Here is a 25508-nt window from a genome sequence, read left to right as displayed (position 1 = left end):
CAACAACCTCTCACTAACAGCCACCGATTTGAATTATCTTACCTCCGGTTGTGTAGGATTTATTTCCTGTGGATTTTTATGCTGAAATTGAGCAAAACACTAAATCACTAAATAAAGATTTTTTCATTGTTATTATAAGCAGTTCAGGTGCAACAGGAACCACAGTACTGAGCGTTGTGTGCACTGCACAAAGTATACCTGTTGCAAATGTAGGAAGGACTCACCTTGGGTTTGTGGAAACTGCTAAATATGGGACAATTGTAGCTTCATATATTGTGCTTTTTGTTGGGTGAAATAATGCTACTCCAATACTGAAGTCATACTGTTTGTCATTTTCTAAGTTAAAATGTTGAATGACATGAAAAGGCGAGACAGGACAAAATACAATTATTCTCTAAGTTGTTCTTTCACATAGTGAACTTTGCAATATAAATGAGTCTGTTGGTGAATGGACAGTATAAATAGGCTATGCCTTGCCTTGTTGGAAAAGCATGGTTATGACCTGTTCTCAGCTCAGGAAATAGGACCCGTATATTATCTGGTTGTTAAAATGTTTTCCTAAATAAAAAAATTAGATATGACTTATCAAGTTATTCCTGCAAAAAGTTCTGATGTTGCAGGGGCAGGTAATAAGTGCTTGGATTATGCTCTTGTTCTGATGCCAGTTTGTTTCAGCCTTCATCCAGTCTCATGTAGAAGGGCTAGTCATATCATAGGTTATTTGCATTACAATAGGGACATTTAGGTAGGTACAGGTGCTGGTCATAAAATTAGAATATCATGAAAAAGTAGATTGATTTCAGTAATTCCATTTAAAAAGTGAAACTTGTATATTATATTCATACATTACATACAAACTCATATATTTCAGATGTTTATTTTGTTTAATTTTGATGATTACAAATTACAACAAATGAAAATCTCAAATTCATCATATCAGAAAATTAGAATATTACTGAAGACCAATAAAAACAAAGGATTTATAGAAATGTTGGCCAACTGAAAAGTATGAACATGAAAAGTATGAGCATGTACAGCACTCAGTATTTAGTTGGGCCTCCTTTGGCCTGTATTACTGCAGCAATGCGGCGTGGCATGGAGTCGATCAGTCTGTGGCACTGCTCAGGTGTTATGATAGCCCAGGTTGCTCTAATAGTGGCTTTTAGCTCTTCTGAATTGTTGGGTCTGGTGTATTGCATCTTCTTCTTCACAATACCCCATAGATTTTCTATGGGGTTAAGGTCAGGAGAGTTTGCTGGCCAATTAAGAACAGGGATACCATGGTCCTTCAACCAGGTACTGGTAGCTTTGGCACTGTGTGCAGGTGCCAAGTCCTGTTGGAAAATGAAATCTGCATCTCCAAAAAGTTGGTCAGCTGCAGGAAGCATGAAGTGCTCTAAAACTTCCTGGTATGTGGCTGCGTTGACCCTGGACCTCAGAAAACACAATGGACCAACACCAGCAGATGACATGGCACCCCAAACCATCACTGACTGTGGAAACTTTACACTGGACTTCAAGCAACGTGGATGAAGTGCCTCTCTTCTTTTCCTCCAGACTCTGGGACCTTGATTTCCAAAGGAAATGCAAAATTTACTTTCATCAGAGAACATGACTTTGGACCACTCACCAGCAGTCCAGTCCTGTTTCTCTTTAGCCCAGGCAAGACGCTTCTGACGCTGTCTGTGGTTCAAGAGTGGCTTGACACAAGGAATGCGACAGCAGAAACCCATGTCTTTCATACGTCTGTGTGTGGTGGTTCTTGAAGCACTCACTCCAGCTGCAGTCCACTCTTTGTGAATCTCCCCCACATTTTTGAATGGGTTTTGTTTCACAATCCTCTCCAGGGTGCGGTTATCTCTCTTGCTTGTACACTTTTTTCGACCACATCTTTTCCTTCCCTTCGCCTCTCTATTAATGTGCTTGGACACTGAGCTCTGTGAACAGCCAGCCTCTTTAGCGATGACCTTTTGTGTCTTGCCCTCCATGTGCAAGGTGTCGATGGTCGTCTTTTGGACAACTGTCAAGTCAGCAGTCTTCCCCATGATTGTGTAGCCTATAGAACTAGACTGAAAGACCATTTAAAGGCTTTTGCAGGTGGTTTGAGTTAATTAGCTGATTAGAGTGTGGCACCAGGGGCCATCAATTTTGAACCTTTTCACAATATTCTAATTTTCTGATATGATGAATTTGAGATTTTCATTTGTTGTCATTTGTAATCATCAAAATTAAACAAAATAAACATCTGAAATATATGAGTTTGTATGTAATGTATGAATATAATATACAAGTTTCACTTTTTAAATGGAATTACTGAAATCAATCTACTTTTTCATGATATTCTAATTTTATGACCAGCACCTGTAGAGTGAATACACAAACTTGAAGAGGGGAGGGGGACTTGCAGGAAAACTGAAATTCTCTGGGACTTTTAGTGTTAAAAGCTGTCATACAAGCAGCAGAAAGGAGGCTTCTCCCTCTTACCTCCTCAGAACCCCATTTGGTTTGGTTTGTATTCTATGGTTGGGTTCTGTTAGGTTTGTTTGTATTTGCTTACTTCTGTTTAGTTATTGGTTTGCATTAAGCCATTTTCTACTCCCCATTTTATTTATCCCTTTTTCAGGTTTTGTTTCTTTAGTATAATTTAATAAATTAAATTTTAATTTTAAAGAAAATCCTTGTGTGGTCTTCTTTAATGTTACCCCCATCAAACAAGCCTGGTGGACGTAACAAAAACAAAAATCTTATAAACAATGCACTTGTGTAAGTTTTGACGAAATAATACTTTTGTCAGTGAATAATAATAGATCTTTTATTACAATTCTCCAGGGTTAGTAAATAGTAACTACATCACTGGTGTTACATGTCGTTTTTTCAACTCAACACAACATTAGCACCTGTCCTTTTTTCTCACATTTTGGGCTACAGCATTTTAGTCTAAATGTATAACTCATTTATTCAGTGCGGTCCTCTTTGTCATTTCTCCTGCTCAGAATTCAAAGCGAAACTGCAGTGGGCTGTCCTTCATCTTTCTCTTGTAGTCTTCATCAAATGCTTCATTTTGAGCCACAGTAAAGTAATTTTTCCAGTCCCCAACTTTTCCTGTAGAAGGGCAGACATAGGTTGGTTGCACTCATGTTTGGAAAATATTTTCAATCTTTAATATGTAATTATTTATCAGACCTTTTCTCATGAAGGGAGAAACCTTAAAATCCATAATTGGCAGTGTGGAATAGTTGGTCATCTTGTTCTTTTTCATGTTGTCAAACTGCACTCCACTCCTGACCATTTCCTTCACCTCGGCAGATGGAGATAAGCCAATAAAGTCGCAGAGTTTGTCAATTTCACGTCCAGTGTCCTGTAAACATGATCAGAAATGTCCTTTGTTTCAAAAACACTTCGCCGTGTGTAAATAAGGAGAATGTGAGCAGGATTAAAACCTTAATTACCTCGATCATATCTTCATAGAACATGTAGTGGATTTTTGAGTAGGTTTGTTTCTTCTTCCACCAACCATTTACATGCTCGTACCAGGAGCCAAACACCACTGGGATAATGGCAAAACAGGGAGGGCTTAATGGGAAGGAATTAGGTATATCCGCATGAAGACAGGACAAACTCTTTCAACTCAAGTCTCTTAATTCTTATAAATCCAGCTTAAAGGAGCACAAGAAAAACTATTCAGTGCCACCTTTTTAACAAAACCAAGCCAAATACTGAGGTCCCCCCATGGCATGCTTTGGATACACCTCTGCTCCAATAGACCTCAATCAAATTATTGTACTCCTCATGATGCAATCAATGGCTGCAGATGCTTGTTAATCGAAGTTTTGTTCATGCCAGCCGTGTGGGTGCAGAAATCCTTATAAACTGCAGGATAGAGGGTCCAGAGGACCAGGACAGAAGACCCCTGATATAGAGTAAATGAACAAGATGGATTCCAAATTACACCAGATTCAAAGAACACAACTTAAATCACCATTTTAGACAACGCTTGGCTAATTATATTAACTTTGATAGTATAAGTAAGATTTGACTTTAGTTTTGTTGAATTAATGATGCAGGTTATTATTGTTGCTGCAAATAACATTCACTCATTAAGCCTTAAACCTGAGAATTCATTTTGGGGTTTTTTTTCTCACAATTAATATAAATGCTCATTTATCACTGTATTAAAAAAGATGGCAAAGGTTTCATACATACTTTTTCCTTCCAAGAATCTCTGGAAGAAGCTGTTCCAGTCTCCAGCTTCAGGCTGGGCTTTGTTCATGCGAGCAAAGTGATAAAAAGACACCAAGTTGTCCTTTGCATTGCGGGCTACATAGATTATCTACAGAAGAAATAGCTGTGAGTCTTTCTTAAAATACTTTTCCCATATACAGGTTTTATTGTTGCCAAATGGGCTATACATTAACATCATCCTGTATCTTTATACCCGGCAGTTCTGCTCCCAAAAGGATTTTGGTACAAATTGCACAGGAAAATGGGTTTTTATGAGTCGAGGGGTGGTGGCAAGATTATCTGCCTGGTCTTTTCCTGTATGGGAACACAAAAAAAAAAAAAAAAAACAGAATAAATGGAGATGAAGTCCTCCTCTATAAATAAATCTAATACTGAAAGGATTAATATATATCAACATAGCTGATAAAATAGTAAAGTAGCATTTTAGTGAAGTTCTATTCAATTCAGTTTATTTATATAGCGCACATCCATAACACATCATCTCAAGGCACTTTACAGAGACAATTCAACCAGATCATACAGTCAAATTGATTCAAAGTCTCTATCTTGATAAAAACTGTTGATTAAATCAACTCATTGACTCGAAGGCAATCGAAAGCATGCTTAGTGTGAGGCAATCCCTCACACTAAGAATGCTTAGCACTGAAACAGCGAGGAGAAAAGCATATACCAGAAAGATCCGACAAAACCAGAAGTTATACATATACTAGGAAAGAGAATGGTGGGACAAGATACAGTGGGATTAATTACTGACTAAGAAGCTGACAGATGGAGGTTAGAGAGAAATCTATGGGGTGGGGAAAATGACAAAATCAGGGAACATCACAAAGAAACACTTGGAAAATAACAAATGAACGCAATGAAAAGCATCTTCAAAGGAAGCTCAACTTAACTCAAAATTAAGCCAAGAAACCCAGAAACTCAAAGCTGTGTTAAACACAAACATAAATCCAACACATTATTTCATAAAATTTTGTTCTCACGAATTATAGTGTGAGAAGAATTAAGGTTTATAGTGAGTTTATTAAAATGTAAGATGGCTTGCATCTTTCACCTGACACCAAGTTAGGGATGGTCATTTCCAAAAAAGGCACTCTCTCATAGATAGGGAGGGATGTCAGACGCTCTGGAGACTCCTGCCCGAAATACAGCATGTCAAGGATTTGGGAGATCCATGTGGTCCCTGAAGAAAGGCAGAGAGGCAGACATGCATGATGATTCCAGTTCCTGAAACATCCTTACATTGACTTTCTTTCATTTTCTACCAATTTCCATGGCATAAACCTGACTTTACGAGTACCATCTCACCTTAACCTAAACTTTTTTTCACATCTCAATCAAAGAACCTTAGTCCCCCACCCCCTCCCTTTACCAGTAAGATAAGAAATATACTATCACTCAGCTGCAAGCAAAAGTGTTGAGCCAGACACCCATAAAACGATTACACAAATCATATAGAGATGCTGTATACGGACCTGCTTTAGGATATGTAGCAATAAGTATATCATCTGGTCTGGCTTGAAAATTTTGGATGTTTTCCCAGTTGTCTGTGAAAATGTTCGTCATTGAGACTCCATGAAAATCAAACAGCTTTGGCCGAGATGAAGGATCCATCTTTCAGAGAGGAAAAAAAAGCGAAACATCAAATCCCAGTGGAAGAGCCAGATTGTCATTGTGTGGAGAATGGGGTGAAGCAATGCGAAAATCTAAAGGCAGAGATTTGAGGTTTCTTTAATAATAATAAAAAAAACTTTCAAGAAAAGAAATAGATTAGATGTATTTGTTTATGTTTGATGAGAAATCTTGAGGCTGCATTTAGTTAAATCCTGGAAAACGCCGAGAAACAGAAGGGATAAGATTTAAAACTTCCTCCTGAACCTATTGAACACACTCTCATAAAGATTCTATGTGCATTTAAAGCAACTTCCTCTAAAACCCATTGTAGTGCTTTTGAACCAAGAGCTTAAAACGAAGATTAAATCCACAAGATAATAATGTAGAAGACAAAAACTGTAAAAGTAGTAAAAACTGCAATGCATTACATACCTTAATGAGATCTAGAAACGGGCTATTGCTGAAGTCCTTTTGCTTTTCTTTCCCAGGGTTTCCTGCACTTCCTGCTTGAACTAGAGAGCCAGTTTTTTCCTCATCATATTACATAACGCTTAACTGTTTGACTAGCCTTCCTTCCGGATAGATTTCAGCCTCCAGCCCCTCCTTATCTGTGCAGGTCTGAACTTTTTCCTCCTTTTCTCCTCTCAGATATAGAGATTTTTAAAGCGTTGGTAAAAACTCAGCATGCCCCTTTTCAGGTGAAAAGATTTATATCTTCTGGAGAAGCTATTAAAAACATTGGATCAATGGAAGGGCTTAAACATTTAAAAAAGAAAAATCCCAGAGGAATGAAAGGCGAGAGGGGAGAGAGAAGACATAAATCATCCACTATTTTTGAGGCTTCGCTGTGTGGTCATACATTAATCTACACACACCGTTTAAAGTTCTGTTTGAGGAGGAAATCCTTTATCTTCTCAAAACTGAAGTTGGTATATTTATACCATCTGCTGTGTTTTTCTAAAAATCATACTCCAACAAAGTTTGAGGGAAACCACAGATCTGGAGTAACATGCTGCAGAGGAGGGAAGGACCAATCGCCCCAATCTTCCTTAATATTTTTTTGAATCTCATACAGACATGAAATGCACAATAGAGGGCAGAGGATTTCTGACGCCAATATATATATTTTTAAACCATTTGCAGTTTTCCAAATGCTCATTTGTTTGTTAGTTTTTTTTAGAGAATATGACCAGTCCTTTTAACATGAATCTCATTATGATCTAACCAGACAAGCATGTGTGACAAACATGAGGGGAGGTGTTGCCTAGTGCTTAGAGCAGTGCGCTTGTGCTCTGAGAAGTTTGCCAGAGATAAAGGACTACACTGAAAAACAGTCCGATCTCCAACATCTAAACAAAGGTGTGGATGGCAGCAGCACAGCTGATATTTCTCTCCCGGATGGTACCACAGCCAAACAGGAACAGATTAGGCAAAGCTACTATGAGAAAAAGCAGAGAGAGCATAACGTTATTGAACTAACAGATTCTGCAGAGTGTGAGAATAGAGACAGAATAAGGCAAAATGAAAAGAAGACTTGTAAGCTCAATATTTTTTTCAGATTTAGTATTTTTTTTAAAAAGAAAAAAACAGTCACCTTAAAAGCAGACCAGACATCTTGTTGGAAAGGAATCAAAAACTGTTCAGAATTAAAATTATGGAATCTTTTTGTTTTTGTTAGTATTTGATATATATCAATATTGCCTTTTTTTTTTTTTTTTTTTTTTTTTTTTTTTTTAAGAGGCATTTAAAAAGCCCAATTTTAAAAGGAGGGAACCAGAGAAGTAAGAGAAAAGAGAAATATTAAATTCCTGAAAATAAGATTTAAAAAATTTATTTCAAACATTTTTTTCCCTTGAAAGTAGAGATCAAATTAAGTCAAAAAATACTTAAAATGATCACAAAGAAGAAAATGAGGAATTATGGCACGAACAATAGAAAGTTTAAAGAAGAGAGTTATAGTCGTTTTATAGAGTTAAAGGAAAAATATGCTGGAATACAAGTAACAATTACTACCATGGAGAGGATAAAAACAAACATATTAAGTTGCCAAAATTTAAAAATAAATTACAAATTAAAATCACTTTTAAAATAAATAAGGTCACATCACATTACATTCTGACAAAATCAACGTTTTTGTAGATTAGGGCCACTTAAAAGAAAAAGTTTTACAGATTTTTAAATAAAATTTCAGTTTAACATGGGAAAAAATTCAGAATTATGACTTTACTCTCAGAATTATGACTTTTTTTCTCGGAATCTTGGCTTTAATCTCAGAATTCTGACTTTTTCCTCAGAGTTTTAACTTTAATCTCAGAATTCTGACCTTTTTCCCATATAAAACTAAAATAAAATTTAAAACTTATTTAATTCTTTTTTTTCCCGTTGGCCCTAATCGTCTTCCGTATTTTTGGCATAATCTTCGACAAAAATTATTTTACTGAAATAAAACGATTTTTTTTTAACGTAAGTGCACTGTTGATATCTTACCACAAGGTGACGGTATTAGGCGACAATATTTTCTAGCAGCCGAAAAAAATCCGGAAGTAATTAAGTAGAAGTGACGCAACCGGAACTTAAAAATAATATACAACAAAGATGGCGTCACCCGGCGAGGCAGATGTGAATGCTTCACACGTGGAAAAAAAGAAAAAGGTACTTACATTTTTAATATTATTTAACTGAAATAAGCTTTTGTATGTTTTTTTAAAATTGATAGTAAAGTCAGAACGTCATACATTTCGCGCGTTGTTTCACTGTTAAAATTATGCTTTAACCTTAACGAAGAACTGTTTAAACTGTCTCTCTTTGGTCCTTTTGTCAGCCCCCAGCTCGTTACTGGCAGGAATCACATGAAAAGGAGAATGGCTCAAACAAAGACGAAGGGCAACCTGAGCAGCAGCAGCAGGAGAAGAAGAAGAAGACGCAGAAAACAAAGAAAAGAAAAGGAGACGAGCAGCCCGGAGATGGAAAGAGAGTCATATCAGGGGTAAGAAGACGAGAGCTGTTGGACAAACGGTTCTGGATCCAGTAGAGCACATTTAACTTCAACATACTCAAAATGAATCTATTAAATCCCGTTTATTGCTTCCTAAATATAGACCTTAAATGTCTGACAAACTAAAAGACTACATGATTGACGATCGCTATAATACATTGATGAGGTGGGTTGTTTGTCCCTTAGGGTTGTTTTTTTTTTCACCAAGATGCAAAGTTTTGAGGTAAATCTAAGCTCTTTGTCCAACATACCCCAAATATGCTTGACCAAGTGTAGTGGTTCCGAATAGGTTATTGAAATTTGATCCAACTGTTATATTTGGGTTCTTTTTTCGCATTTATCAGCACTTTGACTTAACTAGCAACTGTGATTCTGTTTGGAACAGATATTTTTTGTTCTTCTTAGGGTATCAAATATGGTATTGAGAATTGAATATTTTCCAGATTATCAAATTACTTTAAACCACTGCAACTGTATCAAAGAGAGTCACGGAGTAACAGCATCTGTGAAAGGGTTTATTGTTTGGTTGAGCATTCTCTTTAGAGGATTGTTCAAGCCCCGCAGCTCTTGATCAACATTCAACACAGCCTCCAAAAGGATTTTTAGGGTTTTTTCATTTTTATTTTCCCTTCCATCCGGATCACTATAATCACAGTGAAAACAAAACCATACAAACATTAACATTTAAGAACATGGGCTCATTATACAAACAAAAATATACCTCACTGCTTTTGCTGGGGAAGTATAAAGCACAAACTCTTGAATCCTGCCCACAGTTAGTTTCCAGTCATTCATTGGTACAAGTGATAGCTGGCAGCTTTTATAAGGCATGCCCTTATTGGCTATGGGATCCCATAATGTACAAAATAAAAACAACTTATTAACAAAACTACTCATTTGAATAATTTACAACCTGTTAAATGATTTATCTTCTAATCAGATCAAAACCAAACATTTGTCAAAAAGTAGTTTTGTCATTTTGATCTAAATCATTAAGAATCGTTCTATCAATTTCTGCTTTATGATTGAATGAGGTCTGCTTAGAGACCTGAAAAACCTAAGATAATGGTCAGCAGTCCTAACCATATCTTGTTAGTGGCAAGATTCCTTCAGTTTTTAGATGTAGGAGGGAGTCTGAATGAGACCAGCTGATCTTTATAAGGTGTGATGAGGCACATAAACATCTACAAAAAGCATGTCCAAAGTCTGTCCTGGAGGGCTGCTGTCCTACAGGCTTTCAATGTTTCTCACTTTCAGCCTGTTAATCAGCTGTCAATAGAAACCTGCTGTGCTGAAGTAGGGAAACGTCTAGGTTAGGACTGAAACGATTCATTGGATTAATTGTGAATAATCAAGTATTGAAATAATCGTCAACTAATTTAGTAATCGATTAATTGTTATTTGGTGTATAGAGACACTAAATCATGCCTTTAGTTGAAAGAGCACTTAGAGCAGTAATTATACAAAAATTGTAAAAACAAATTACCGTATTTTCACGACCATAAGGCGCACCGGACTAAAAGGCGCACTCTCAGTTATGTGTCCCATTTCTGTATTTAACACACACATAAGGCGCACCGGACTATAGGGCGCGTTTTTTATATACAGGTACATGTCCTCTACTACCTTTAAATACCTCTACTGCGTATTTAAAAATACAGCGGGGGCAAAACTGAGTATGACTGTGCTTTATTCATGTATTTATTACAAAGTATTAATCAAACCTGGCAGCTGGCCGTGAGACAGACACATCGCAGATGACACAGCGCTGTGGTCACTCCTAAATTAACTTAAAATCCTGAAACCTGCCGACGGAATATGTTCGCTTTTATTACCGGTATCCTGGTGTCTGCAGCTAAAATTATTTAGATGAAAAACACCTGCCAGCAGCCGCGGTGAACGAAAGGATTTCTCCTGTCGGCGCACCGCTGGTATGTGGGGGTCTGAGCGCCTCCGACAGAAATAGATAATCTGGATGAACTGACTGCAATTATTAAGTTTTCAGGTGGACTTTCTCACTTAAAAACATATTAAAACTACTTTATTCCAACTGATCACAGCAAATATAGCTGCAAGATTTAGATTATTTAGATGAAAAAACACCTGCCAGCCACCGCGCTGAAGAGGAGGAGACGCGCTCAGAGGATGCTGTTGAATTAAGTTTTCAGGTAGAAAAATAGAGCGGGAGCAAACCTGAGTATGATTGTGCTTTATTCATGTATTTATTACAAAGTATTAATCAAACCCATCAAAGTCATCATCCTCTGTTATCCTCAGCATTCCTCTGAATAAAACAGCTGCGCTAAATCAGACATGCCAGTTTCCCCTTTTTCTGCGCTGTCAGTCACTTTCCGTGCAGCGCGGCTCCTCAGAAATAATGCTGGCTTTTGCAAAAGCTTGAACAACAGAGCCAGCAGACACGTTAGTCCATCTACAATCCATCCGCAAACGGTGGCGTAACTTGCACGGCGCTGCCTTCCATTTATCCTGAAACTGTGGTCTCAGTCTGTCATCCATCGCTCCCACGCCGCTCGCAGCCTTACTGTGAACGGCCGCTCCACACCGATGTCAAGCGGTTGAAGTTCCTTTGTCAGACCCCCGAGATAACGGCGAGCACAGCGTTCATTTGATTCATCTTTTTTTCACATCGGCTGTGAGATGGGCACGCAGCGATGGTGATGCGTGGAAAAAAGCACCTGGTCTCCCCACATACACCTGCCTTTCATCATCTCCTCATTCATCCAGCATTTTTCATTTGCGTTAATATCATGTCATCAGAGCGCTGTCTGTCTCCCAGCCAGCTCCCAGATCAGCTTCTCTGATTGGTTGATGCGGCGCGTCCAGCAGCAAAACTTCAATTTTTCCATCTGAGCAGCAGCAGCGCGTTGGCGGTGCGTCAGATGCTTAAACGCTCCCGACGTGCTGCACCAAAACGCGCTGCAGGACCTTTTGCTGCACCTATATGCGCGTCAACCATTGACTTTGCATGTAAACTCGCTGCTTCTGCTGCATCTGCTGGGTCCGGTTCACACCGATGTCGAGCGGTTGAACAGCGAGCACAGCGTTAATTTGTTTCCCCATGTTTTTCACATCAGCTGTGAGATGGGCACGCATGGAGTTACATATTAACAGCGATGGTGAGGGGTGGAAAAAAAACACCTGGTCTCCTTACATTCAGCCACTCTTTCATCATCTCCTCAATGAGGTGGTCTCAAAAGTCGCAGTTACAACACACATAAGGCGCACCGCACCATAGGGCGCACCGCACATTTTGAGGGGAAAAAAAGACGTTTAAGTGCGCCTTATAGTCGTGAAAATACGGTAAACTCCATCAGTAGAAAAGTTGTATTTTCACCTGATTTAAATATCATACAAAAATGTTCTTTAAGGAATCTTTGGCTATCCGAGTATTAATTGAAACACAATCGACAGAGTAATCAATTTGCTAAACAATAAGTTGCAGCCCTAGTCTAAAACCTGAAGGATAGCGGCCTGGAGGACCGATGCCTGAACTAAAAAATGCAGGCACTGATTTCCAACTAATGACTTTATCCACATCTGTTTGAGGGTGGGGTGATGTGATACTATTTCTGTTTTTTTTTTTTTTTTTCCTTTGGGACATTGCTGCGAAAGCAGAAAAGTCAAATGTCTTTGAATGTTAAGATTATGTTGTTTTTAAGACATTCATTTAACAACAACAACATTTTTAAAACCCTTTCCTAAATGAATTGCTAGAAAATTGAAACCTCAAAATAAATCGGTCAATATTTTCATCTCAACAAGTTTTTAATAACTCAGTAAATTATGTCTATCTTTCAGAAATCCGACCCTTTCCCTGGGCCCGCTCCTGTCCCAAAACACAAATTGCAGAAATTCAAGAGGAAAGACAACACAACAAAGGTAAACAGTTTTATGTACACACTGTTCTGGCTATTTGCAGTTAGTTTTTCCCTCCCTAATCTTTGTGCTTCTCTGTTGCTTTTTCAGCCTAATTGGAAGCATTACAAGCTGAAGGATATCGTCAAGCGTGCAGAAGAAGGTTCAGAAATGGCCCAAAAACAAGCTGCTCGGTTTGACCTCCTACTGCCAGAGGATGCAGGGTAACTTACTCTAAAACTAGGCAAAGCTGACATCAGGTCTGAAACCAAGTCCTTTAAAACCTTTTCTCTCTTTGACGGCAGATTTTTAGAAGGCGATGAAGATGAGGACACTTGTATGATCTCTCAGGAGGATATTGCGGATGCTGTGGACATTACCTCTGGAGCAAAGGTGCCAAGCATTTAAAGCAACTATTACAATTCAAAGACGCTATACAAGTAAAACCATTTGTTTTTAAACGTTTTGTTAAGCAGCTTTGCCATTTACTGTATTTTCACGACTATAAGGCGCACATAAACGTCTTTTTTTCCCCTCAAAATGTGCGGTGCGCCCTTTGGTGCGGTGCCCCCTATGTGTGTTGCAACTGCGACTTTTGAGACCATCTCATTGAGGAGATGATGAAAGAGTGGCTGAGGGAGGTGAATGTAAGGAGACCAGGTGGTTTTTTCCACTCATCACCATCGCTGTTAATCTGTGACTCATGTGTGCCCATCTCACAGCTGATGTGAAAAACATAGTGAAACAAATGAATGCTGTGCTCGCTGTTATTCAACCACTTGACATCGGTGTGAACCGGACGCAGCAGGCGCAGCAAGTTTACATGCAAAGTCAATGGTTGACGCGCGTATAGGCGCAGCAAAAGGTCCCGCGGCGCGTTTTGAGCAGCAGGCGCAGCGCGTCAGGAGTGTTTAAGCATCTGAAGCGCCGCCAACGCGCTGCTGCTGCTCGAGATGGAAAAATTGAAGTTTTGCTGCTGGAAGCGCCGCATCAACCAACCAGAGAAGCTGATCTGTGAGCTGACAGCGAGACAGACACATCGCTCTGATGACATATGATATTAAGGCAAATGAAAAGGGCTGGATGGATGAGGAGATGATGAAAGCGTGGCTGAGGCAGGTGTAAGTGAGGAGACCAGGTGTTTTTTTCCATGCATCACCATCGCTGTTAATCTGTGACTCCATGCGTGCCCATCTCACAGCCGATGTGAAAAACAAGGTGAAACAAATAAACGCTGTGCTCGCTGTTATCCCAGGGGTCTGACAAAGGAACTTCAACCGCTCGACAATGGTGTGAACCGGCCGTTCAAAGTAAGGCCGCGAGCGGCGTGGGAGAGATGGATGACAGACGGAGACCACAGTTTCACGAAAAGTGGAAGGCAGCGCCGGGCAAGTTACACCCACCGTTTGCGTCCTCATGTGTGTGTTAAATACAGAAATGGCACGCATAACTGTGACTGCGCCTTTTAGTACGGTGCGCCTTATGGTCGTGAAAATACGGTATACCTCAACAAACGATTGTGCTGGTAACTAAAATAGTCAGACTTGTCAACAGAACTCAGTCAAAATAGTTAATTTTTTTTTTTCAAATAGTACCGTATTTTCACGACCATAAGGCGCACCGTACTAAAAGGCGCACTCTCAGTTATGTGTCCCATTTCTGTATTTAACACACACATAAGGCGCATCGGACTATAGGGCCCGTTTTTTATATACAGGTACATGTCCTCTACTACCTTTAAATACCTCTACTGCGTATTTAAAAATACAGCGGGGGCAAAACTGAGTATGACTGTGCTTTCATGTATTTATTACAAAGTATTAATCAAACCTGGGAGCTGGCCATGAGACAGACACATCGCAGATGACACAGCGCTGTGATTACTCCTAAATTAACTTAAAATCCTGAAACCTGCCGACGGAATATGTTCGCTTTTATTGCCGGTATCCTGGTGCCTGCAGTTTAAATTATTTAGATGAAAAACACCTGCCAGCCGCCGCGGTGAGGCTGCTGTTGAAGGGATTTCTGCTGTCGGTGCACCGCTGGTATGTGGGGGTCTGAGCGCCTCCGACAGAAATAGTATAGGCACGATAATAATCTGGATGAACTGACTGCAATTATTAAGTTTTCAGGTGGACTTTCTCACTTAAAAACATATTAAAACTACTTTATTCCCACTGATCACATCAAATATAGCTGCAAGATTTAGATTATTTAGATGAAAAAACACCTGCCAGCCACCGCAGTGAAACCAGAGGAGACCCGCCCAGAGGCTGATGTTGAATTAAGTTTTCAGGTAGAAAAATAGAGCGGGAGCAAAACTGACTATGATTGTGCTTTATTCATGTATTTATTACAAAGTATTAATCAAACCCATCAAAGTCATCATCCTCTGTTTCTGAATTAAACAGCTGCGCTAAATCAGACATGCCAATTTCCCCTTCTTCGCTGTCAGAGTCACTTTCCGTGCCGGGCGGCTCCTCAGAAATAATGCCGGCTTTTGCGAAAGCTTGAACAACAGAGCCAGTAGACACGTTAGTCCAAGCATCTACAATCCATCTGCAAACTGTGGCGTTAATTGCCCGGCGCTGCCTTCCACTCATCGTGAAACTGTGGTCTCTGTCTGTCATCCATCGCTCCCACGCCGCTCGCAGCCTTACTTTGAACGGCCGCTTCACACCGATGTCGAGCGGTTGAAGTTCCTTTGTCAGACCCCCCGGGATAACGGCGAGCACAGCGTTCATTTGATTCACCTTTTTTTCACATCGGCTGTGAGATGGGCACACATGGAGTCACAGATTAACAGGGATGGTGATGCGTGGAAAAAAGCACCTGATCTCCTCACATAGCCTACACCTCCCTCAGCCACGCTTTCATCATCTCCTCATCCACCCAGCCTTTCTCATTTAATATCATATGTCATCAGAGCGCTGTGTCTGTCTCGCTGTCAGCTCCCAGATCAGCTTCTCTGATTGGTTGATGCGGCGCGTCCAGCAGCAAAACTTCAATTTTTCCATCTCGAGCAGCAGCAGCGCGTTGGCGGTGCGTCAGATGCTTAAACGCTCCCGACTCGCAGCGCCTGCTGCTCAAAACGCGCTGCGGGACCTTTTGCTGCACCTATACGCGCGTCAACCATTGACTTTGCATGTAAACTCGCTGCTTCTGCTGCACCTGCTGGGTCCGGTTCACACCGATGTCGAGCGGTTGAACAGCGAGCACAGCTTAATTTGTTTCCCCATGTTTTTCACATCAGCTGTGAGATGGGCACGCATGGAGTTACATATTAACAGCGATGGTGATGAGTGGAAAAAAACCACCTGGTCTCCTTACATTCAGCCACTCTTTCATCATCTCCTCATTGAGGTGGTCTCAAAAGTCGCAGTTACAACACACATAGGGCGCACCGCACCATAGGGCGCACTACACATTTTGAGGGGAAAAAAAGACGTTTAAGTGCGCCTTATAGTCGTGAAAATACGGTATGTAACAGGAATTTTTATATTACAGCTCTTTGGGTCCTTAATTGTTTGGGAACATTATGCTCCTTAATCTGCCTGTAGGGCCTAAACTGACGCTTAAAGCCACTGGAGTATTTTAAGAGATGGTGAACAGGAAATGTCCAGATGCTGTTTTTGCAGTTAAAAGCCAGTTTTTTTCCCACTGTTGCTTACTTGCAAAAACAAAAATTTATACCAATGGCCAGCTGTGGGTTGACAGCATTTCCCGGCCAAGCGGTCAAAACTGATTTCCCTTTTCTGGTGAAACACGCGCCCATACACAGATCATTTCCTTTCTTTATTTATAGTTTGTGTACATAGTGGCTTCTACATACCGGTCCCTAACTGTTAGACATAACAATTCCACAATACACATTTTCAAGCCAGAATTATTTAAACCAACACCATAAGTTACATTTCATGCAAAAGACACAATTTGGCGAATGGGTGCTTTTTTTGTTTGCAATTTTACAGTGCGAACAAAACCCCTTTTGTCAAGCATAAGCTCTAAGACTCTTTCAAAACACCAAGAACCTCGTGGTGCTAAAGAGTCAATGATTATAACAATGGCCCCAATAACCAAGTTTCTTTTAGCTTGGTTCCATTTTTGCATTTCTTGGTGCAATGATAAGTTTTCCCTGGCCCATGGTCTCCAAAACAGATCAGAGATATATTGAATCTGCTTCCAGCGTTGATTTGCATACAGATCTGCTGTATCAAAAAGTCCAGGTGGTAGTGCTGGTTTTCATATGCAATGATTGTTGTTGTTAAACTGAGCTAAGAATGCGTTTTATCATGCGTGTGATACGCTCCCAGATGCTCCCATGATAAGGTCCTACAGGTGGGTTAAAACTCCATTCTACTCCAGATGGAATCAGTGTCTTTTTAATCTTTTTATGATTTAAAGCATCCAAAGCTTCTTACAGTTCTCTTGCTGCACCTACACCTTCTTTTGTCTGATCTCATGTGAACAACTTGACCTCTTCTTGTGAATTGTGAATCTTTCTCCTTCTACAATGCTCGAGTAGGATGGACTTTAGTTTATTAAACCAAGCAAATGATTTCTTCAGCTTTTGCCAATCAGAAAAATAACTGATGAGCCGAGCGAAAGGATTTAATTCATTCCAACATGTCACACTCACAACTGCAGTTTAGTGGAACTCAGGATCGTCAACTTCTAACACAGGATCAAAGGAAGCTTGTGGCCATTCCTGGTCAGATTTCCTTAAAAAACTTGGGACCTTAAAGCCAGATGTGATGTTCAATAAAGTCCAATCTTCTCATTCCTCTTGAGACAGCATCCGTCTGATTTCCCTCTGAGCAGATATTCCTCCATTGAGAAGGATGTGAAGCCTCTCTTATAGCAGAGACTCAATTTGCCACAAACACTTGAAATCTGTTTTTATTGTAGATGTACTTCACTACCGACATACTGTCGGTCCAGAACACAGAATCATCAATCCACAGTTGCAGCTCTGCTTTCAACAGGGCATCCACCCAAGCACCCAGAACGGCAGCTGTTAATTTCATTCATGGGATTGTGATGGTCTTCAGTGGAGCAACTCCTGCCTTGCCTAATAAGAATGCAATGTGGATGTCATTCTGGGAGTTTTTCCAGCTGAATGTAGGACACAGTTCCATAGCCATCTTTGCAAGCATCAGCAAAATTATACATTAATGTATAAACAGACTCCCCTAGTCTTTTGGTAAAATATGTCAATTCATCTGAAATGGTGTCCAGGGTACAGGCTCTTCAGTCCATGAATTCCATGTTTTTTTCAAAATGTCTGGAGGTAAAGCCACATTTTCTTTTGCAATGTTTCTCTTGCAACATCTTGGCATAGAGAGTGACAGGTGCAAGAATTCCCAAAGGATCATACACAGGCTCGTTACTCACTACATACCATGCCTGTGAGATATTGCTCTTTTACTTCAATCTTGAAGTTGAAGCCATCCGATTCCACACACCAGAGTAGCCCTAAAGTTCTCTCAATAGGAAGTTTGTCCCAATCTAGGTTAAGCTCTTTTAGATCCTTTGCCTACCGATCTTCTGGAATGCTTTGTAAAACCTCTCAATTGTTACTGATCCACTTCTCCAGAGTAAAACCTCCTTTCTCACAGAGAATTCTCAGGTCTGTCATCATCTGTTTGGCTTTTTTTCTGAACCAAAACTTATTAAGCAGTCATCCACATAGAAATTTTGTTTAACCGCTTTCACCACATCATGAGAGAAATCAGCCTTGTTGTCATCGGTCGTTTTTCTCAGTGCATAGTTGGAACAGCCAGGTGATGACACTGCACCAAATCATTGAACAGTCATCCTGACGTTTTGAACTTCCTTATTTGGGTCTCCATCTAACCACAAGAAGAAACAAAGAAGATTTCTCTGATGCTCTGTGACCTTTACGGTACTTGAAGAAACATAGCATGTATATCGCCCATACATGCTCCAATTAGAGAGCTGGTGAGTTTGGGACCTTGTAGTAACTCCTTATTAAGAGATTTTCCTTTAGAAGTGGCTCCACAGTCAAAATAACTCATAGAGCTCCTTTCCTTGGATGGTATATGCCATGAACATACCACACCTTTTCCCGATTTTCCTTCCAACTCCTGCTATGGCATCTTTTCTGCGTACCCTTGCTTTATTAAATTTTATAGATATGACACGTACTCTTGACAAATTTGCGGGTTGTTCAGTAACCTTTTATCCAAGTTAAGAATTCTCTGATTTGCAATAGAAAAGTTATTGGATAATGTCACAACTGGATTCCTTGGGGGTAAGTTAAGAACATATCGGTCTTCCTGTAGATGTGCAGTATAATCCATAATGTCTATCAGTCTCAAATCCTCCCTTGACTTCTCTTTACCTGCTGAGGGTTTTTCATTAAAGTCACAATTATACTGGCTTTGTAGCATTAGCTCCAGATTTGTCACAGAAATTCTGTTCACAACTCCTGTTCTGCCCATTTCTTTTCCATGTGTCGGTCCATTGACGACCCGTCCCAATACTGTCCTTATAGCATAAGGGCCATCCGATCCGCTGTTGATTACTTCCCAGGGCTCCAATAGCTTGGGTGCATTGGTTCCTATCAACAACTCAACAGTAGCATCTATGTTGAGAATAGAAACCCTTGACATGTATGGAAATCTTTTCAGGTCTGCAGCTGTAGCAAAATTTGACTTTAATTTGACTTTAATACTTTAATATTTCTTTTTGTATTAAAGCCTCTGGAAGCAGGTGAAAAGTGTTTGAATTCATGTCTGCAACTTCCAATCCAAACAGCAGGTGTGCTGGAACCACCTTTTCTTGTCCCATGATAGTCAACATAAGCTGGGTTTGTCTTCCTTTAGTCTTTAATTTTTTTGAACAGAATGTAAGAGAACCACCAGGATCAAGAAATGCATAAGTCTGCACCTCTTTGGTTCCTGTAGTGGACTTGAAACGAACTGGAACAATAGATAAGAAACAGTATTTTCTGTTTGTGTTGGAGTGGATAGAAGATAACAGATAACTTTAAATTTAATTTCTTGATTGAAATAATATGAAGCAGGGTTGGATGTTGCTGGCAACAGCTTCGACAGCTCAGACGATTAGTACAGTTATAGCTCATGTGTCCTATGCAGAGGCAACCAAAGCAAACTCCTTTCTACTTTGGAAAATCGATTTTATCTCTGTGATTTTTAGTCTTTATCAGTTGACAGTTTTCTAGGCGATGAGTGTGCGAACAGCAACAACACGGGTCCCTTTGAGAACCATCCATTATACCTTTGTTGCCAGAGTTCACTGGTTTTGTGGGGGTGGCGAAGCTTCCGTTTACTCCTCCAGAACGTTGTGCTTTGCATATAGATCCCTTTGAACGGTTTCCTTGTGCATGCCCGATGTCTCCATAAATGGTATTTAAAAGAATCCGTACTTGACGTTCCAAATAAGTTACCAAGTCATGTATGTGAGGTCTCAGGTTATTTTGCTCCAAAATGTCATGGGCCTTTGTCCTCCATCTTTCGATAAACTTGTATGGTGACTTAGAGAGCATGATTTTTATGTTTTTTGGCATGTTAATTTCTTCCATATATTCAAGCTCTTGCATCACATTGCAACATCCATGCAAATATAAAGCATATGCTTGAAGTGATTTGCCATACCATCTTAGACTTGGACAAACTTGTCATGTATACACAGTGTATACAAAAGGAAATTTCTATGCATACAGCTTTTCAACAATTGAATGAGCAGTTTACAACAGTGAAAATAATATTTCCATTTATAAAGTGCAGCAGTGATCAAAATGTAAACAAAGTATCTGAGAAAAGGAAAAAAACAGTTTAGTCATGGTGCAAAAGGCATTGATATGGAAAGATTCGGTGCTAATAAATAAATAGGATGGAAAATGCAGTAGAGCATTGAGTTGAGTTCTATTTAAAGCTACAGTGTGTAATTTTCAGCGACATCTAACGTCCAGACTGCAGACTGCAGCAACATGAACGTCTCCCCCCCACTGCTTCTCCCCCCCCCCAACAGTACGGCGAACGTTACGGGACAAAATGTCTTCCACGACGTCCGCATCACCTACCTTCTCAAGTGATGAGGTTTGTTTACATAGATAATTTTACAGATAGTATTTCATTAGTCTGTGTAGGGTATAGATTTCATGTAGATATATGTATGTAACGGGTATATGTAAATATACCCGTTATTTTTTCTACATCGTTGTGACGTTTTGGTGAGCTGCTTTGCATGGTGATATAAACAGATGAAGTAATTGTAGTCATTAGTTTAACAGCGAGATTGTGTTCGCTGAAAGAATATATATTCCCCGTTTACAGAGTCAAAGTCTTGTTTGTGGCACGGGGGTTACAAGGCGAGGAAGAGGGAGAGGAAGAGGGCAGAGAGGCCGGGGTGAGCGTGCAGCCAGGGCCAGGCGAGGGAGGGGTGCCAGCGGGGTGACTAGAGCAGAGGAGGAAAGGCTTGAAGATCTCCAAAGGAGCCGGAGAGAAGTAACCGAGGTATATATCCAGAAAATTATTTTACAGAAAATTACTGAATCATTACCTGTAAAACGTCAGGGACGTTGCTGAATAAGTATACTGGAGAGTAACAGCATCATCACGCAGCATGTTATTGTTTTAGACAGGTCTGAGCATCCTGTACTCCAAAAACTGCAGTGATATTAGAGAATTGTGTGTGTAGGATTAATTACCTGTCCAAGAGAAAACTGACAACTTGAGCGTCACTTTGAAAACCTTTTTCCTCCATCAGTGACTTCCATCGTGTAAATGCCGTGCCAATGTTGATCCGTGTTTGTTGTCGTTTCTTGTCACGCTTGCGTTTATTCTCGTCGTGTTTCCGCTTCTTAGATGACGGGGGTTCGGTGTCCGCCGCTTTTCGTTGTGATACAGAGTAGGCATGATCCTCCATTCGTCTGATGTTTGGCCACACAGTGCCAAACAGTTTGCAAAGTCACTCACGCCTGCCGCCTTGTTCACCTTTCTTGTTACTGAAGCGCAGTATACCTGCTTCTTCTTCTTTGGTTTCAGGCAGACTAAACGCTTCTCAGGCATAATACTGCCATCTACTGTTCAGTACCGTCTCAGTTAATCTCTCTCAACTTGCCGTAGTTATTTTCAAGCGTAATGGGAGATCTCGCAATCGCTAGTTTGTTGCCTCTGCGCTTGCCGTAGCGCAAAGATGTCTGCCCCCATGATTGCGAGACCCGCTCCTAATTATAAATAACGAATTCTAAGGCAACGCAAATATTATGGTTAAAAGGCTGAGCTCATAGGTGATGATAAATAACATAGTTATGTATAATATATTAAATTTCTGACTTTATATCCCTGTAATTATTACACACTGTAGCTTTAAAGGGATTCTAAAAATTCGCCGTAGTGCAAATAGGATTTTTTTCAAGTGTCAGGCTTGATTAGAGTTTCAATAGTTCAACACTCTGATGGCGGCGGGAAAAGGCTGTTGCAGAACCGCTGCAGGACCAGCCAGTTTCCCACAGTCCAGCAGGGAGAACAGTCCCTAAAACTGATGTGGGTTTTCTGTTTGGAGGACAACATTAGAAGTTTACAAGCCCATAAATGCATTCCTAATGGAAAGTATGAGGGTGTTTTACCACAGCAGGGACTGTATAAGATGGAAAAAAAAAAAAAACATTATATGGAAATGTTGATACAATATCAACCAGCAAACCATCTAAATATTTAAAAACTGCTTTATACTTAATAAAGTCAATTTTTTGAAGCTCAAAGACCCAGTCTGGTTAAAAAAATTATCTGTCTGCAGAACTTAAAAAGTTTCTAAAGAAGGCGACCTAAAAACCTAAGTAGTTACACCGGGTTTGTTCAGTGGGGGTGAAGCAAAATTCCTGCAGAGGAGCTTTGGGCCCAAAACATCCAACCTGTAACCTGCAGCAACTTAAAAAGGTCGCTGTATCAGCACATTTTGAATCCAAAGAATTCCAAGGAGGCATAATTATATTAATATCTACATGTCCTTAAAAAGATTATGATTTGGTGTACAATTTTGAGGAAGTTTTTGGCCTTTATTACAGAATATGAAAACATCACTTTTAAACTCCGCTGTGTTTACCTTATCACGCATTTTTGATTAAAGGGACCCTGCCTGTTGATTTTATCAATCTTGGCCATAAGACCAACTTGTTAACCCAGCATGTGGCCCCAAATATCATCTGCCATCTTAAGTTAGCAGTTGGAGAAATGTTCTGGTTGAAGCAAACAGTGGGCATTCCTGCCAGTCACTCATGACTGGCAAAATCAATAAGAATTACATTCTTATTGATTTTGGTTTAACCTCTATTGTCTTGTTGACAAAAAAAAAACACTAAGTCGTCTTCATGTCATTTGACTCTTTAAAAGGCTTTTTCCCCAATTATTTTAAACCTGTGTAGTATAAGACTATAATGCCTGTAATTTGAGTTTTATTAAGAGGTTATTGCAAGAGACTAAAGTGTTTTCTGTTTTCTAATAGTATTTTATGGTATTATTTATATGTTGTGTACTGTGGTTGAGTGTTTGCATTGGTTTTGTTTTTCTTTTTGCTTTAGGCAACTGTTACAATGCATTTGCTCTGCATGTAAGGCTTTGCAAACTTTAAATTTGTTATTTTTCCTCTCTTTACAGTATTTCAATCTGAAACTGTCTCAGTTTGGTCCATATCGTCTGGATTACAGCAGAACTGGACGGTTAGTAGCACACATGCCTCTTCTCGTTTGATATATGTTGACTAAATAGGAATAATAACATCAGCACTGCTAAGATTGTTTGAAATGCTGTCAGCCTGTAGCTATGTGATTTTTTTTTATTTTATTTTTTTTTTTTTTTTTTTTTATATAGTATGATGACATAAGACCATATAAGTTAAGAGTTTAAAAGCCTTCATATTATTGGAATCTTTAATATTTTTAAATATATTGCTTGACTTCATTTTCAAAGAGGCAGAAGATTGTATTTGTATTTATTGTAAAGACATTTGTTTATATGCCTATTGGATAAATAAATGATGAGGTTTTTGATATGAAATTTATTTATCTTCACAGAGGTATTGTTAATAGGCATTTTATAGACACTTTTACACCATTTTATTTTTTGATTTTAAAATGCATGCTCACATTGTAGTGCTGTTTTTGCTTCAGTCATCTGCTGCTGGGTGGGAGGAGAGGCCATGTTGCTTGTTTAGACTGGCAGTCCAAACAGCTCATGTGTGAGATAAACGTCATGGAGTCTGTCAATGATGTGAAGTAAGATTTAAACATTTATATGTGTGTGTGTGTATATATATATATATATATATATATATATATATATATATATATATATATATATATTTATATGATTTTTTTTGTGTGTGTGTGTGTAACAGTTTGGTTGGTATTTTCTTAGGTGGCTCCACACTGAGCACATGTACGCTGTAGCTCAGAAAAAGTGGCTATACATCTATGACTCTAACGGGATAGAGTTGCACTGCATTCGCAAATTCAACGATGTCTTGAGAATGCAGTTCCTCCCCTATCACTTTCTCCTAGCCACTGCGGTGAGTTTAGCATTCTTCATAATCAACATTTTCAAGTTACAACAATCCAGCATGTAAAAACAGAGATTAAAGATCCAGTACCATATCACAAAGTATATTTGGCAACATGCATACATTTGTCTTAATTCCCTATTTTCAAAGGATTTATTGAACACTATAAGTAGCTAATTATTTATTTTATCCTTATCTAATTTTTTATAAAACTGCACAGTCTGTCAGCACCAGGAGGTTTAACTGCAATGAGGAGATGACGGCATGTATTACAGATAATTAATAGGCCCCTCAAGCAGTTTAGCTTGTTAATCTGCAAGCTGTTGCATCTTAAGGTTATTTAAATACTTAACTTTAGTGGAGTTATCATGTTTTTCTGAGCCGTACAATTTTTCCCAAAATGTTTTGAAACACTATTGGTTCATCACAGCTTTTCAGATATCCCTGATATAAAATATTTACTAGAATTCTTATTTCTATTTCCTATTCCAGTATGAAATAATCATTCCTCACACGTACACTTTCCATGTTAATCTCAGGTCCATATTTTTATCATTTAATTTTCAAGTAAAAATCTTGTTTGTTTTGTGAAAAAAAAATTTCCATCATAAAATAATGAGTGCGGTCTTCAGAAGAAAGATTGCTCTGCAGACCTAAAAGGTTGCACTATTATAGAGATGGGGACATGGTCTGAAAGGTAAAAGGGGCCGATACGAGATTTCTTAAGTTTGGCTTATCTTTTTTTTTTCTTTTTTGCATCTTCTAATAACCAAAGACTGGTGCTGCTTCCTAAATTTAGTGGGTTTTTGTTGGTTTATATTTAGGTTGCCTTTTTTATCATTTGTTTATCACAACAACTCATTCTGATTTAAAAATAATGAATACTGTGTCATTCAAGCCATTAAATGAGGCCGTTTTAACCACCTGTTTGTTCTATAATCCAATGCTTAAGTTTAGATCAAATTATACCTAATGCCAAACAAATAATCTTTTTAGCAACAAAGGTAATTCAATTCAAGAATACATTATTCCCAAAGCTAAATTAAATGTCACAGTAACTCATGTTTTTGTTTTTTTAACCAGTTGTTGTAGGTATCGATTGCTGTAGGTAGGAAAGATCTTCTGTAGCTGTCTGTCTTGCATTGGATCTATTAAAGCCTCTGACTGAACACTTTGTTGTTCTTTAAAAATCTTCTGAAGAGGATGTGCACTGTTGTCCATAATGTTCTTAACGTTA

The 25508-nt window shown here is 39.2% G+C and overlaps 2 protein-coding genes across 2 annotated transcripts in view; one reads left to right on the top strand and one right to left on the bottom strand.

Moving 5' to 3' along the window:
* Positions 1-2922: 2922 nt before the first annotated feature.
* LOC119774071 (cytosolic sulfotransferase 3-like) lies at positions 2923-6443 on the bottom strand. Its single transcript, XM_038271379.1, has 8 exons — positions 6289-6443; positions 5718-5856; positions 5297-5425; positions 4436-4536; positions 4204-4330; positions 3450-3547; positions 3184-3358; positions 2923-3102 (listed from the first exon to the last, which is right to left on the bottom strand). The coding sequence occupies exons 2-8, from the start codon at positions 5854-5856 to the stop codon at positions 2990-2992; spliced, it is 882 nt and encodes a 293-aa protein (XP_038127307.1). The 5' UTR covers positions 6289-6443; the 3' UTR covers positions 2923-2989.
* Positions 6444-8404: 1961 nt separating this feature from the next.
* The window catches only part of wdr46 (WD repeat domain 46), a 33222-nt gene continuing 16118 nt past the window's right edge, over positions 8405-25508 (top strand). The window contains exons 1-8 of the mRNA XM_038271514.1: positions 8405-8508; positions 8678-8842; positions 12671-12751; positions 12839-12951; positions 13033-13120; positions 23371-23432; positions 23883-23987; positions 24130-24280. Of these exons, the coding sequence (XP_038127442.1) occupies positions 8452-8508; positions 8678-8842; positions 12671-12751; positions 12839-12951; positions 13033-13120; positions 23371-23432; positions 23883-23987; positions 24130-24280 (822 nt within the window). The 5' untranslated portion in view covers positions 8405-8451. The remainder of the gene's footprint in view (positions 8509-8677; positions 8843-12670; positions 12752-12838; positions 12952-13032; positions 13121-23370; positions 23433-23882; positions 23988-24129; positions 24281-25508) is intronic.

The sequence above is a fragment of the Cyprinodon tularosa genome, unplaced genomic scaffold (genome assembly GCF_016077235.1).
Source record: "Cyprinodon tularosa strain WSP-4 unplaced genomic scaffold, ASM1607723v1 ctg8, whole genome shotgun sequence".
Lineage (NCBI taxonomy): Eukaryota > Metazoa > Chordata > Actinopteri > Cyprinodontiformes > Cyprinodontidae > Cyprinodon > Cyprinodon tularosa.
The sequence above is the reverse complement of the archived record's forward strand: the minus strand, read 5'-3'. Positions and strand labels throughout refer to the sequence as shown.